Source organism: Poecilia formosa, unplaced genomic scaffold (genome assembly GCF_000485575.1).
Source record: "Poecilia formosa unplaced genomic scaffold, Poecilia_formosa-5.1.2 Scaffold2, whole genome shotgun sequence".
NCBI classification, from domain to species: domain Eukaryota; kingdom Metazoa; phylum Chordata; class Actinopteri; order Cyprinodontiformes; family Poeciliidae; genus Poecilia; species Poecilia formosa.
In genome coordinates, this window is record NW_006799941.1 from 2835530 (window position 1) to 2851754 (window position 16225).

Below are 16225 nucleotides of genomic sequence, written 5' to 3' on the forward strand. Positions count from 1 at the left end.
TACTGAAATGATGCTTTGTGTAATTTGATGGTGTGAAAAGCATGCTGATTACTTCCTAAACATTTGTAGAAACTGGTTATATAACTGTGTATATATTAGTGTGTATATAAACAACTGCTTAAGAATTTAAATCGAGTTATTCATATCGAAATAAGTAGGATTTGAGTTATGAAGCAGTATGCTCCATCCACGCCACATTTGTGAGTTTTTCTCTTGCTCCATTGCAGCTCTCGAAGGTGCAGTTGAGTCTCTCTCCAGCGGAGGCGCCATCGAGCTGTCCCTCATTCACCCCCAGCTCACCTTGCTCCGCGACTACGACCAACCCCTGGAGCGTTACGACGACTACGAAGATGACGATGGGGAGCTCAGGGCCGAGAGCAGCCTGGCCGAGAAATTTGGTGAGTTTTCTCCCTCTGCCATTATTAACTCATTTTCATTAACATGAAACCTGCATCTGATTACCAGGCCTCTGTGAAGTGTTTAGACTGACTCTTTCAGAGGAAGACCACACGGGGAGTGTTAATTATCTCAGTTCATGCTTCCAGACGACCAGGAAACTACCAGGCAGGAATGCTGCGGCTTATCTGGCACAGTAGCTGATTTAACCAGGGAACCAGAGATATTTTTTCAGCTGTGCATATCTGATGAACATTCTAAATAACAATGTAATTAAAACTGGAAACAAGTGGGACACACTTTACTGTCTGATTTCGGTGTATATCATAACATAATGTTACAATTTCTGTGCCATTCTTTGTCTATTTGATTTGGAGTCGTGGACTGTCTCATTTGCTGGAGCAGCAGTGTTAGAAAAAGTCCAAAACAGGCAGATAAAACAGTGTTTCTGCTTGACTGGTCATGGTTGCAGCTGTTGGTAATTATTCTGTTTTCAGTGTGCCTGGACGACACCTTCGGCAGCGACTGCAGCCTGACCTGTGATGACTGCACTAATGGGGGAATATGCAACATTTGGAAAAACGGCTGCGACTGTCCGGATGGATGGACGGGAATCATCTGCAATCAGAGTGAGGGCTGACCAGAGACACACTCATCACCTGCATGTCGCTGTGATTGCAAATGTTCCCTCCTGTTAGTAATCTAAACTGTTGAAAAATGTCAACCTCGCAGCCTGTCCTGTGGGGCATTTTGGAAAAAACTGCTCGTTTTCCTGCAAGTGTAAAAACGGAGCCAGCTGCGATTCGGTCAGCGGGAGCTGCCGCTGCCCTCCTGGTGTGACTGGAGATTTGTGTCAGGACGGTGAGAAACCTCTATTTTTTTATGGTTTTGTTCTTACCATAAAACATTAAATTGCCGAAACATAATTCATAAAGCTATTTTAAATACAGTGCCTTGAAAAAGCATTCATACACCTTGAACTTTCTAACATGTTGACACGAGAACCACCAAATTCAATGGATTTTATTTGGATTTTATGTGCTAGACCAACACAAAATAGGGGAATGATATATGATTAATAGTTTCTTTCTAGACATGAAAACTGCATTGTGCATTTGAATTCAGTTTTCTTGAGTTTTGTAGAATTGCTGCTCCCTGCAGTCGCAGCTGGAAGTCGTTTCGGATGTTTACCAGCTCCGGACATCTGGAGGCTGAAGTTTTTACCTCTTATTTGTAAAATAATTCAAGCTCAGTCAGTCTGAATGGAGAGTGTCTGTGAGAAGTCAGTCTAAATTATTGCCTCAGATTTGTAATTAGACTTAGTTCTGTGCTTTGAGTAGGCCATTGTATCGCCTGAATATGCTTCAGATCCATTTCATTGTATCCCTGGTGAAATGTTCAACAAACTTTATGTTTAGGGTTGATTTCCTGCTGGAAAGTGAACCTCTGTCTTCTTTCGTGACCTTTCTGCAGTGTTCCTTGGTCTTCATGACCCTAATGTTTTCTAAGAATCCTTTGAGATCTAGATTAAACTACACACAAGTGGACTATTTATTATTTAGATTCATTTTTTTAAGTTAATTGCTTGCACTGTATTTTATTTAGGAGCATCAGAGTAAAGGACTGAATATAAATACATAAAAAATGTGTTTTCCACTTCAGTTATGTTGCAGTTTATGTTGGTCCCTCATTTAAAAATTCTAACAAAACACACTGAAGTTTGTGGTTTTTAAGAGGGCAAGATGTGAAAAGGTTTTTCAGTGATTTAATAATGTGGCATGTCTTCTGTCTCCAGGTTGTCCTAAAGGTTTCTATGGGAAGCAGTGCAACAAGAAGTGCAACTGTGCTAACAACGGCCGCTGCCACCGAACCTACGGAGCCTGTCTGTGTGAAGCCGGACTGTATGGACGCTTCTGTCACCTTCGTAAGACTCCTAAAACACTAACCTCCCACGTTGAAATGTTCATTTCCTGAGCCTTGCATTTCTATTTCAGAGTAAAAAGTCATATTTCCATACCTTGTAACACAAAATTGTTAATTTCAAATGTAAATGTTTTCCTAAATCTTAATTTCTAGCATGTCCTAGGTGGACCTTTGGAGCTGGCTGCTCTCAGGAGTGTCAGTGTGACCAGAAAAAGACAAAGGACTGTCATCGCCACCATGGCACCTGTATCTGCAAACCTGGTTACCACGGCAGCACCTGCAATGAAAGTGAGAAACATGCTAACTGTGTCAGTTTTTGAGAGCCTGTCCCTTTTTTATGTCATTACATTAAAATATATTTTTATGAAAAACAAACAAGAAAGTCACAATAACAAAACAGAGAGTTAATGCTTTCACAGATAAAAGAAAAATACTTCAAAACTAACCAGTTGTCTACGCACAATCTTTTCTCCCCATTTTTTGCTGTGAAATATGAAATTCACACAAATGCTGTTTATAAACATCTGATTTTATACATCTGTTTTTAGTTTCAGGGCTTAAATAACATATAGATCTCCATATATGCAACCACTGGCTAAGGCTTTGGTGTTTATGTTTCTTGGAGCGTATTCAAATTACAACCATACAGATAATTATTGCATAGAGTCCAGACTCCCTGCTTTAATTTAAAGGTATTCACATGCAAATTAGTGGAAGGGTTTAGTAATTACAGCTTTTTCACTTTTTACGTTTACTTTAAAACAAACAAACAAAAGAAAAAACAAACTAACATAAATGGACAGTTGGCCTGAATGGTATTTGCTGATTCAAGGCTTGACTAGAATGATTTTGTAGTGACTGAACAAATGGAGATGTGCATAAAATCATTATTTATTTATTTTTTTCAAACTGTGATTACCTTGAAGAAAACATGCTATCATCATCACTTTCCATCAGAAGTGCTTCACAAGCAACAATATCACTGCTAATGAAATTTCACTCAAAGTGAGGCTTGGAAACACATAAGAAACTCCAGTAAATGTTCCTAGTGATGATTTAAATAAGAGAGACTTTTGGACTCTTGCCTGGCCTCAGGCAGGACGACAATGTGTGAGTTCTACCCGTTGCCAGGCCCGCTCACAATTTGCCATAAAAAACGGATGGGATCAATTCATTGTCCAAGAACAACTTGGACCAACTATCCAGGAGCAGGTTAGTGGTTGAACGGAGCTTTCTCCTCTTAAATGGAGCAGAAAGTTGACAATGAAGTAGCTCAGAGATTTTCAGCCCATGGCCAGAAACCTGTTCATAGCTTAGTGAGAAACCTGTGATTGACCCACTAGCTGCTGTCAGAACGGGCCACCATCAATCAGGATTTGGCCCAGAAGTTCATGTCCTGCATTTGAATTGCTCAGGTGTTTAAAAAAAGAACAAGCTGATGCTTTCCGTAAACTTGATGGGTTTGATAATGAAGACCTTCAAAACCTACTCAACTCACAGCATTTCGGCATCCAGACATGAAGACGGGTCGCTGAATTTGATACTAACAAAGTGTAATGATCACAGTGTAATAAGGGAAGAAGAGGAGGGTAATTTTCAGCTCTGACAACTTTGTGTTTTACGCGATGAGTGAAGTGTGTGCTCTGTTTTGTGTCCAGGCTGTAAAACTGGTACTTTTGGACTGGGCTGTGAGCAGAAGTGCGCCTGTCCACCTGGAGCGTCCTGTGATCATGTGACTGGAGCGTGCCAACGAAAATGCCCCGCTGGGCGTCATGGGGAGAAATGTGAGCAAGGTAGAGACGAAGACATAGAAGTGTAATTCTCATCCTGAATTGGAAAAAGGTCCATCCTGTGTGTGTTGTGTTGTGTATCAGAGTGTCCAGAGGGGATGTTTGGACCTGGCTGCATCCAGCCGTGTAACTGCACCGGTGCGCCATGTGACAAGGAGACAGGACAATGCCACTGTCAAACTGGGATGCATGGAGAGCACTGTGAGAACTGTGAGTGAGCATGCATGGGTGTAAGTGTGGATGCAACACAAGGACGCAGTTTTCCACAATAAGATCATTTTTCCTCCTCAGTGTGTCCGGAGGGTTTCTGGGGTCCCGGCTGCAGGGAAACCTGCCCCGCTTGTGAGAACGGGGGTGCCTGTGATAAACACAACGGGTCCTGCAGCTGCCCGCCTGGATACATGGGAACACTCTGCCAAACCTGTGAGTCACAGCAGCAGGCCTTTTGGGGAAGGTGTCCATAGCAACGTGCATTAAGCAGTCCACTAGATGAGAAGGATGGCAGGGGTGTGGAATAGTGAGGTGGCGCTGTTTGGATGTGAAATGAAGGAGCTGGAAGACAGATGGGATCATTTTTCTTTAAGGTCATTAGCTAAAAATCCTCCAGCCGCCTCAGAGGTTTTCCTGAGTGGATTTCAACCACGAGCTGGCTCTTAAAGCCACCTTTATGGGAACTTGGTGCTTCACAGGCAGTCATCTGGAGTTGGTTATAGAAAAGTCATTTTGATCTTGATGTATAAATATATATTTTTTTCCTATGTAGTTTGCCCAAGTGGACGTTTTGGTCTGAGATGCCAGATGAAATGTGTGTGTGAGAACAATGCTCGCTGTGACCCAGAGAGTGGACAGTGTACCTGCGCTCCTGGATGGACTGGACACGACTGCAGAAAAGGTAAAGGCCTCAAAGAGCCGAGCTGTAGGCATTTAAAAACTCTTCTGATGATTCATGCATTCTTTGTTGCAGTTTGTGATGCAGGGCACTGGGGCGCTGGCTGTGCAGAAACATGTGACTGCAGAAATGGAGACGGAAGCTGCGACGCTGTGACGGGCCGGTGTAGCTGTGAAGCAGGATTCACTGGACCGAGCTGCCAGCAGAGTATGCTTCTATGTGCTGACTTCCAACAGTATTTCCTGAACTTCTTTACCTGTTTCATATGTTGTCATATTGCAGCCTCAAACTTTTGTGTATGCTATTGAACTTTTATGTGATAAACACACACAAGTTTATCACATAAACCCACACGTGACTGTAAAATGAAAGGGGGATAGAAAGCTCTGGGAAAAAATGAAGAGCCCACTGCACTGAACCCCATTGAAAACCTCCTGGTTTTTCCACCAAATATTGATTTCTGAAGTCTTACTGAGTTAAAACATTAGTGTTGTTGTTTCTAAATCAATATGAACTTGTTTTCTTTGCATTATTTGAGGTCTGAAAGCTCTGCATCTTTTGCGTTATTTTGACGGTTTCTCATTTTCTGGAAATAAACAGTGCATTTTTGCTTGGCATTTCGGATACAGTCAGTAGTTCATAGAATAAAAGAACAATGTCCATTTTACTCCTGTCTTGTGTTTGCGTTACCCTCAGAGTGCCCTGCAGGTCTGTTTGGTCTGAGTTGTCGTCGCGTCTGTCAGTGTGAAAATGAAGCGCAGTGCGACCATGTGAGCGGCGCCTGCACGTGTCAGGTGGGATGGACGGGTTCCTTCTGCGAAAAGCGTAAGAGAAACCCAGTGAAGCCAGACTCGCTCACTTTAACAATGCGATGTGGTTTTGTAAGAGAGGTCTGTATTTCAGCGTGTCCTCAGGGTTTCTACGGTCTGGACTGCCAGGAGAAGTGTTTCTGTCAGAACGGTGGGAGTTGCGATCACATCAGCGGCGTTTGTTCCTGTCCTGCAGGCTGGATCGGCCCATTCTGCAATCTGAGTGAGTGACGGTGCAGGTGCTGAGTCCTCAGAGGGCGACGATATGTCAGGATTGTTCAGGTTTCTTAATGATAACAGGGAGTGGTTTCTCTCCACTATTGCCATGTGCTTTATTGGCACGAGGGATTGCTCCAAAGTCAACGACTTGATATAATCAACTGGTCTTCTTCAACTGGATATCTTTGTACTATCTTGAATTATATGATCAGCAGATTCTGACTGACTGCAGTTTTTATCAGTTCAGTTGCTTTGGACTGTCTGTCCACACAACTGGACACATTTCTGTTTAAAACACCAGGTTTTGTGATGTTAAAAAAATACCTTGGATATGTCACAAACTGACATATCCTGTTTAACTCTGTGTAACCTCATATTGTTTAAAAGAAAAAGAAAAAAAACAATGTAAGAAATAAAAATCTGTAATTACTTTCTTGCATAATTTTTCACACACTTGAGTTTCAAGTCAGTCATCTAGTTCTATATAATTATGAACTTGATTAATCAAGTAAGATCATTTTAACATTTGCATCTTCAAGCTGAAGCCCCGGTTTGCGCAAAATGTAACAGTCAGGAGAAGGGAACATCAAAATCCATGGATGAATTTAGGAATAGTTCTGAATCTGTGGACCAAAAAATCTTCAGTTTTCTGCTAGAAATCTGTGGATTTGGAGGAATTTTATTTTTCATGTATTCAAAAATTAGCTATATCAGAGGAGAATTATGCTTTTCCTTACAAACTGAGAGATATAAAGAAGTTTTTAAAGGGCGAATGGGCAAATTTAAAATGTGGCTTTCTGAATAAATCTGGTAAAGGGTAAATGTCACATAAATGAAAAAAATTGTTGAAATGATTTTCCTGGTTTTGTTTATTTGCATACCAAACACTTATATTTTACCAGAACTGTGCAGACTCACTCTTCTGAATCTGACTACATGATTGGATTACACTGCGATGAACTGGACTGGTTTGAACTGAATTAGAAAATTTTCAGACTTAAACTGGAGACAAAAATTTAAAAAAAGACCCGGTTGGTTTCAGATATTTGGGAAAGTCCAGTTCAACATGAGAAAGTACCATTTTGGTGTTCCCCATGCTGAGGCCTGTATTACTTTCCAAATGCTGGAATTTTCACTTTTCATGATCAGAGTTCATCTGGAGGTAATGATATTGTTTTCTCCGTCTCCTGGCAGCGTGCCTGGCTGGTTTCTATGGGCCGGGATGTAACCGAACCTGTGGCTGTCGCAACGGCGGCATCTGCCACCCAGCCGGTGGCCAGTGCTCATGTATGCCCGGCTGGACCGGACCCAACTGCACAGAAGGTGAGCTTGTGCCGTCGATGGAAGCGATCATCCACAATATAGGTGAAGAAGAGGTCACGCCAGAGAGTTTGTGTCTGATTTTCTCCCAGAATGCCCGGCTGGGTTTTATGGGGCAGACTGTCAGCAGGTCTGCTTGTGCCAGAATGGAGCCACCTGCAACAAAACCGATGGAAAATGTTCATGTCCAGCTGGATGGACGGGTACGGCCTGCGAACTGGGTAGGTAGCACTTCACCACATTAAAATGCAAGACGATATGAGGATTAACTCTACATAATTTTCTATTTCTGGAATCAGTGATCCCTAACAACAACATCCCGCGCAGGCTGATATTTGCAGGAATATGGAAGACACTTATATTACAGGAAAATCTAGTGAGGTTTAGCCAGTTTATGTAAACTATTTTATTTGAAGTTTGACAAAGTAAATATTACCCTCCATAATGGTTGACAACCCTGATAAAAAAAAAATAGATGCATTTTTAATGAAGATAAAACCATTTCCCACTGAGAAGTTTAAAAAAGTATATATATCAAAGGATATTTATTCAATAGGATAAACATCTGGTTAAGAAATAAATGTTTTTACAACTTGGGTTATACAGTTATATTCATATTTAATATTTAACCATATTTAAACAGTTAATTTACGTCTTGAATTTAATTTAAGTGTCTAGGAATCTTCATTGCTAACAAATAACTTCCTGTTTCCTGAGGGTATAAATGTGACACTTTTTTCGGTGCTCTTCAAAATGGGAAAGACAGGAAAAAATGCCATTCCAGTGAGACAGCCTGGGATGCTTATAGAAGCATCCCTGCTCTGGGGACTGGAGTTTCAAACACCTGGAAAGGATTCCTGTTTGCTCAAGTCATAATGATGGGGGAGAGAAACGAAGAAAAACATCAGAGACCCTGAAGAAAACATTCAACGTGATGCTTTGGGGTTCATTTCTTTCTTTCTTTTTTTATTTCACTCTTCTTTAAAGTTTAATTTGTGGCCTGAGCTCATTTATTTCTGCTTGAAGTCTGGTTATTTGCTGGCAACGAGTGTGTTTCTGTGTCGACCCGGTGATGACATTCTGGCTACTTCTTCCTCTGAGCTCTCCTTCACACTCTATCCTCCCTCAGTGACTGTTACAACCTCTCGGTGTCGGGCTGTGCCAGGACCCCCCTCCTCCTCCTGCTGCACAGGAAACCTCTAATCTTGTCGCAGGAATGTCTCCAAACTCTGTGCCCTGTGAGGTTCAATTAGAAAGAGTTGGAAGGGGTGAAAAAAAAAGGCGTGTTGCACTGCTAATCAGACGGTGTTTCTGTGAAATGTCTCACGCCCTCATGTCTCTGTCTCTGTCTGTCTGTCTGTGCGTGTGGCTGTGTGTGGACACAGAGTGCACGGCGGGCCGTTTCGGGGCCGACTGCCAGCAGCGGTGTGAATGTGAGAACGGCGGCGTGTGCGACAGCCAGGCAGGCCGGTGCAGCTGCAGCGCCGGCTGGGTCGGAGAGCGCTGTGAGAAAGGTGGGTCACTCAGGCTGAACGGCAGAAACGATGACCTCATGTGAAGCGCAGCAGCGTGGAGAAACTAAGCTCACATGACGCCGATTCTGCGTGTTTTTGTTAATCATAACATGTAAATCTCACCTTCCTGTGAGCAGCGTGTGAAGCAGGCCTGCACGGGGCTGGCTGCACTGAGCGCTGCCGCTGTGCGCACGGGGTTTCCTGTCATCACGTGACCGGGGAGTGCCGATGTTCTCCAGGCTGGAGGGGAAAGCTCTGTGACAAAGGTACTAATGTTGGAGTTTAAAGAGATAAAGGCCCGATTTCAAGGCAACAAATTTTGTAGTCAAATTTCTTTTAACTCATATTTGTTATTAATATCATTTTCACACCAACTGAAGTTATGGTTCGTTGTGCTATAGATATCACTATGTGATTGGAAAACACATAACACTGAGGATCTGCACAGAAACAAATACCATAAAACCTTTATGAATTGAAGCAATGCTGTAAAAATTAACTGGCCTGAATTTCACCACAGCAACGTCAGAAACTGAAAACACACTACTTCAAGTTATTGCTGCTTTGGGCGGCTCTGAAGGCCATTACATCAATGCCTGTGCATAAATTCTCCTCTCACTGTATTGACAGGTCTGGCTATCTGCTCTGTTCTGTCAGGTTTGAGTTACAGGTGAGAAAATATCCGACAAATCTCAGAGCTACAGAAATGAAAAAATTAAAAAAACTAAAACAAAAACTTATCATTAAATTTAGATTAAAACTAAATTCATGATAATTGGAAACCACAATAAACAAGAAAAATAATGAAATCAAAATAACTATTGACAGTGTTGATTTAGAACGAATTCATGAGGTCAAATTTTTGGGTGTCATGTTGGATGATAAATTTAGCTGGAAACCAGAGACCTGCCAAGTGGAATCAAAACTAGCCAAAAGTGTTGCTGTCGTCAGGGGGGAAAGAAGCGTTCTGGACTACAAATCTTTATTTTGGATAATGCTCTCATTACCACATCTGATATGTACTTAATACAAAAAAATAAAAATAAAAAAATCAATTTGAATACTGCATAAAGGGGAATATTGGAAACATACAACCCCATTGTTTTTTTTGTTGTTGTTTTTTTTTTAAATCAAATGTACTCAAATTCTGGAACCTTGTAAATTTTAAAACTGTACAATTGATGTTAAAAGTAAGAAATCATCAACTTCCACACAATATGTAAAACTTGTTTTGAGACAGAGAGGAGGGTTATAATTTAAGAGGAGAAGGAAATTTAAAAAAAAGTATTAGAACAACCAAAAGAGTTTTTGTGTTTCAGTGTGTGGGGTAGATTTATGGAATGGATTAAATGATGAGTTTAAACAAAGTACAATGGCTTAAAAAACTGTTTCAGAAGGAGCTTACTGGGAAATATGCTATTGATAATATTAAAAAGTTGTAAGTAATTATACATTTAAGGATGAGAATGTGAGATTTAAGTGTCAAACAACATGGGAATAATTTAAGAGTTAATCTGGAGCGAGTATGAGAGGGGCAGGAAATCATAAGATCTCGTATCTTCTACCTGATCCTTTTCGAATAAATAATGCAAAATCTCCATAGGCATGATTGTTAGCTTTATTTTTTCTTGTTTTTACTTTTTGTGTGTTTGAAATAAATAAATAAATAACTCTGGGAAGAAGAATTACATCTGCATGTAAAGTCTACCGAAAGCTGGGAAGAGTATTTGGTTCAGATTTCCTTTAGATTTCAAGCTGTGCTTTTGCTCTCACTCTCTCCTTTTCCTCCAGCATGTTTGCCCGGTACATTCGGTGAAGGCTGCATGCAGCGCTGCAGCTGCGCACAGGAAACTTCCTGCCACCACATCTCTGGAGAGTGCGGCTGTCCTCCTGGATTTACCGGCAACGGCTGTGAACAGAGTGAGTCCTGCAGCAGTAATTTGTGTCTCCTGAATCTCCTGCTGCTTTCCTAAGCTTAGAATAAGAAGCAGCTTTTTCTTCTTCTTCTTCTTCTTCTTCTTCTTCTTCTTCTTCTTCTTCTTCTTCTTCTTCTTCTGTGTTGTGTTACTAACTTCATCACCAGTTCAGGGAAAGCAGGAAGCAAAAACCATCGGCTCACAGAAGACAAGTGAACCTCTCCCTGTCAGCTTGTATTCCAGGATTGTTTGGGCCAAACTGTAACCAGGTCTGTCAGTGCTCAGAGACGAACCAGCTCTGCCACCCGGTGTCTGGATCCTGTTACTGCGCCCCAGGTTTCCATGGCTCCAAATGTGACCAAAGTAGGAGAAGCAATGAGCTTAAGGAAACAGAAAGTTACATTATCCAGGTTCTAACCGGGTTGAGTGTGTTTTCAGGCTGTGAAGAGGGTCGTTATGGTCCCGACTGTCAGAAAGAGTGTCGGTGTGAAAACGGAGGAAGGTGTGTTCCTTCAACTGGAAGCTGTGAATGTCCAGCTGGGTTCATCGGCCCGAGCTGCAACATCAGTGAGTTCATACCAAACCTTAATGAGGCACCAGTTAAAATACAAGTATTCATACTTTCATAAAATCTTGTTCTGCTGCTGTCTGGCCCAGGGCTCTCTTGAATGAGATTTTTAATCTCAATTAGTTTTTTCCTGGTTAAATTAGGGCTACAAAAAAGAAAGAAATTAAACACCCCTTAAGTTTTTTTCACATTTTGTCATAATACCTCCACAAACACCAACGCAATAATGATTTGTTTTTATTGGGGACACTCCTCTGATCTGAAGGCCTCAAGTGCAATAGAAATTTCTTTTTGGTTAATGTTGCTTTTAGCCTTCACTCTGACTTGACTTGTCACTTTTGATTTTATCTTAATTGTGCGGTGGAAATGGTTTTTATCCCCAACAGAAACTTTTCTCATAAGAATCAGAAAAGTGTGATTTGCATGTGTGTTCAACCCACAAAATAAAGTCCAGTGAAGATCATAAGAGTTCTCATTAGTCAACATTTGTGTAATTTCATTTTAGCAAACTCTGTAAACATGGGAGACGATGCTCTGATTGGATGAGACGAAACACTGAGCTTTCTGACCCACATGCAAAAAGCTATACATGTTGAAAAGTAGCATATAAGATCAGCTGAACACGCAACTCCCACTGGGAAACATGGAGCTGAGTACATAAATAACCGTGTGTTTGTCTGGTGACAGCGTGTCCAGTCGGGCGCTATGGCGTCGACTGCAACCGTTTGGCTGTGTGTGGAGACGGAGCCCAGAACGACCCCATCACAGGTCGATGTGTGTGCATCCCTGGACGCAGAGGAGAGGACTGTGGACAAAGTGAGCTGATACATTTCTGTCTCATTATATCTGACTCAAGGGTTTTCCCTTGTTGCATTTGTCTTCTGCCTTTTTCATCATCTTCCTCTCCACCTCTGTGGATCCTTCCTTCAGTATAATTTGAGTGTGTGTGTTTGGCCTCAGGCTGCCCTCCCGGCTGGTTTGGGGGAGATTGCACTCAGCGCTGTAACTGCAGTAACGGAGGGTTGTGCGACTCTGCGACGGGCAACTGCACCTGCGGTCTGGGCTGGACTGGGAAACGCTGCGACATCGGTAGCGGATTTTATGACCGCTTCCGTTCAATAATAGATAAGAAATGCATGCGCAGAGCGCCGAGTCTTAATGCTGCACAGTGTGAAGTCATGGGGCTGATATTTTGTCCCGTTTGTCTTGTGCCAGAGTGTCCCGTGGGCCGATTCGGTGCAAACTGTCAGCTGAAATGTAGCTGTCAAAATAACGGCTCTTGTGACAAAGTGACGGGAACGTGTCGGTGCGGATCGGGCTACTATGGACATCTGTGTGAACACGGTGAGAACCGAACAGACAGGCACACATAAAGAAGGGTGAAAATGTCCTGAGGGATAAATCTGATGGGTTTTTTTTTATTTTTAGCTGCAAATCCCTTTCAGAACGGTGATTTAAATCTCCTGTTTCTTTCCATAAACCTTTGTGTTCCACATCACTGTGAGGAAAAGGCCTCCACTGTGTAGACTACAGTGAGTCGCATGTTTCCACACGCTGACGTGTGCTTTGATTAAAATAAACATGGACTCTTCTACTGCAACATCCTGCTGCTGTAGTCACTTTTCAGGCATGTTTTATTCAACTCTATGTTCATTTGCTGAACCGTAGGGTCCAGGTTCTAAAAACAGTCGGTAAACACTTACTGATTCCAGCAACCTAAAGTTGATCAGACTTCAACAAAACCTGCACAGATTCATATAAGTTTGAAATATCAACCAAAGCAAGTGCATGTGTGCTCAGGGCAAACTCCATCAAGCTGATATCTTTTGATTGTCCTCCCCTTCAGTCTGCCCTCCTGGTTTCCACGGTCCGCTGTGTCAGCTGCAGTGTGACTGCATGAACGGCGCCACCTGTCACCCCGTGTCGGGCCACTGCATCTGTCCTCCAGGACATCATGGAGCCCGCTGCCACAGAGGTCGGTCAAAGCTGTTTGTTCACACCGAATAGTGGGAATAATTTTAGTCTTTGAATCACATCCTTAACTTCGTTCTCAAGCATGTGAGCTGGGGAGGTACGGTCAAGGCTGCGTCGGGGTGTGTGACTGCGAAGACGGCTCCCCGTGCGATCCTGTAACCGGAAGATGCATCTGTCCCTCCGGGAAGACAGGCGCCAGATGTGATATTGGTAATCTTTAGTTCTTTATCCACACATTACCTCCGAAAACGGGAAATAAAAAAAGAAACATGCACTTGCTTTCATAACATCAGATAATCTTGCTTTGGGCTCAGAGAATCTCATGCTGGATGCGGTTTTAATTGGATTATGCAAGAAACTAGGAGACTTGAGTTCATTTCAAAAACAGGTGAAAACGTTGAGCTTAAAAAGCTGAGACTTCCGGATCTCAACCTACTTTTAACCAACAGGATGAAATGAAATATAACATTTTGTCTATTTTATTTTTATGAAACAGCATGATTAAACAATAATAATTAGCTACTTTTAAACAAACATGGAGATGTCTGAGGTCTAAACGTGTGACACATTTCTTTTTACTCGAAGTGGGAAAAACAAAGCCAATACATTTCACAACAACTCAAGTTCAGAACTGACAGGAAGTCTTCAGAAGTCCGTCCGACTACAACACACTGGCTTTCTTATTCTTGCACCAAACGAAGAGAAAGATTTGCCCAGATGGTGAATCAAGAGAAAACAGGAGGGACAACATGAAGGTTAAAGTTCTGGGAGAGACTTTGTACTTGTGAACTGTATTGACCTTTAATATTCTCCTGCTATGGTTGTTGGACATGCTGACGTCATCACGTCAGCATGCATAGATGGCAGTCTGACAATGAACAACAGCTGGAATTGTTGATGGGAAGCAATTCTGACAGCTTGAGTTGTTGCATCTGAAGGCTGATGCAGAGACGCGAGGTATTTCTCTGTTCGCATAAATTTAAGTGTGGAAAATAAAATAAAGATGACTAATCTTTAGTTTTAACGATGATTCTCAATTAAAGATGCTGTGCTTATTTAATATGTACAGAATTTTTATTACTGAAAGTAACATAGATACGTAATTATGCAATAAAATGGCATAATGTGCCTGGAAAATACATAATACTGCCCTATAACTGATTATTTTTATTATTGTTATTTTCAATAATGTTATTAAAATTGCTTAAGTATCTTTTTTTTCCCAAGGTCAGAAACCTAAGTTAAATCTTTTAAAAGAAAAATTTAATGTGAGGGTGAAACTCAGTAACACCACTTTGCGTGTAAAGGCTGGTCCTAGAAATTGGTAAAAATGCTTAGAGAAGGTTTGACTTGCATTGGACCCTTAACCTGACCAGCCTGCTGTTAGCCTTTACATCACATGTGTCAAACTCAAGGCTCGCGGGCCATATGTGGCCCGCCATGTCATTTTATGTGGCCCACCCCAGCATTTTATAGGCCGATGATTGAGTTAAAATAGGTTTTGAGCACGAATTGACTACAAACTACATCTCCCATAATGCATTCTGATTACCAGCCAACATTACGGCTTCTCGCCACTAGAGAGCAGCAGAGTCACCTCAAGATGCTTACTGATTTTCCCAGCGAATAAAACTGAGACATCGACAAGCTAACATTAAAACGTCCAAGAAAAGAAAAATTGATTTACAAGTAAGACTGTGAATGAAGATGTGTGTGAGTTGGTGGCAGGTCGCGCTAGACTTTTTTTGTTATCCGTTATCTTGACCGACAACATAAAAAAAAAATCGGTCCTGTACTATTTTTATCCGTGAAATTACAATCATATTAACATCGGCTATTTAGTCGCATTTTATGCGGTTTAGTTAATATTCACCGTGAATCCTGATCCCATCACAGATTAAGCAGATAAATGTATCTACATTTTTCTTGTAGTGACAAAAACCACCCCAATAACTTTTAATAAATTAAATCAAGCGACTTCACTTAAATTAGCATCACTTCACCCGCTGGGGTCTGGACGCACTTCCTCCTGGTTCCCATCTGCAGAAAAATCTGCGCTAATTCATCAGTCAGTTGGATCTGTCTGATCCAAACAGATCAACTGAACTCTGAGTGTTTTATCCTGTGCGGTCCGGTGTGCACTTTTACCAGGATTTTTATTTTTTTATTTTTTATTTTTTGCGTGGTTTCCCTTCTCCGAAACGGACAGACGTTTCGTCTGCAGCTCCTCCAGAACGCTGCTCTCCTGGGTAACGTGAACCAAGAAGGCTTCATTTGTTAAAGCCGCTGGATGAGTTACTTCCAGCGGTTTCTAAGTCTTCGCAGTCCGCTGTGGTTGAGCAGCGGACTGCGCATGGTACAGTCTAATTAACTTCTGCATTGTCATTTATTTCCTCAAGATAAACTACCGGCTCCTCAAATGGATTAACACAACGTTGCATTCTCTTTAGTTTTCTCTGTTCTGTAATGGAGACTTGAATTTAACGTGCCATTTCAACCAAAGGTTTGTAATGCGCTTCCTAACCATTTTTTATTTGTAAGTATTGATTTTATTTTTTAGCCAAGCCTTTGTCTCTGCTAATGACATCATCAATAAGACCTTAAACATGAATTGCCCTGTACGGGGTTTGAACCGATGACCTCAGCATTGCCAGCACGGTGCTCTAACCTGCTGAGCTAACTCCTTAACCTTAACCTTACAAATTGTTGAGTTTCCATGTATTTAAGAACTTAACATGATCTTACCACAATGAAGATTTGATAAAAGTGCTTATATTCTAATGTTTTTCAATACAACATACATAATATTTTATTTTTAAGTGTAAATTTTATTTTTGAACCATTACTTATTTTGAAGTGTTGATTTTATTTTTGAAACCTTATTTATTTTGAAGTGTTGATTTTATT

At 41.5% G+C, this 16225-nt stretch overlaps 1 protein-coding gene across 1 annotated transcript in view; it reads left to right on the forward strand.

The window, feature by feature from the left end:
* megf6b (multiple EGF-like-domains 6b) overlaps positions 1-16225 on the forward strand; it is a 34702-nt gene that overhangs the window by 10431 nt on the left and 8046 nt on the right. Inside the window, exons 9-32 of the mRNA XM_007549561.2 lie at positions 228-398; positions 894-1025; positions 1129-1257; positions 2192-2320; positions 2473-2607; positions 3978-4112; positions 4194-4319; positions 4401-4532; positions 4873-5001; positions 5074-5205; positions 5695-5823; positions 5902-6030; positions 7221-7349; positions 7439-7567; positions 8732-8860; positions 8998-9126; positions 10652-10780; positions 11008-11139; positions 11215-11343; positions 12032-12160; positions 12305-12433; positions 12560-12688; positions 13191-13319; positions 13400-13528. Coding sequence (XP_007549623.1) covers positions 228-398; positions 894-1025; positions 1129-1257; positions 2192-2320; positions 2473-2607; positions 3978-4112; positions 4194-4319; positions 4401-4532; positions 4873-5001; positions 5074-5205; positions 5695-5823; positions 5902-6030; positions 7221-7349; positions 7439-7567; positions 8732-8860; positions 8998-9126; positions 10652-10780; positions 11008-11139; positions 11215-11343; positions 12032-12160; positions 12305-12433; positions 12560-12688; positions 13191-13319; positions 13400-13528 — 3159 coding nt within the window. The remainder of the gene's footprint in view (positions 1-227; positions 399-893; positions 1026-1128; positions 1258-2191; positions 2321-2472; positions 2608-3977; positions 4113-4193; positions 4320-4400; positions 4533-4872; positions 5002-5073; positions 5206-5694; positions 5824-5901; positions 6031-7220; positions 7350-7438; positions 7568-8731; positions 8861-8997; positions 9127-10651; positions 10781-11007; positions 11140-11214; positions 11344-12031; positions 12161-12304; positions 12434-12559; positions 12689-13190; positions 13320-13399; positions 13529-16225) is intronic.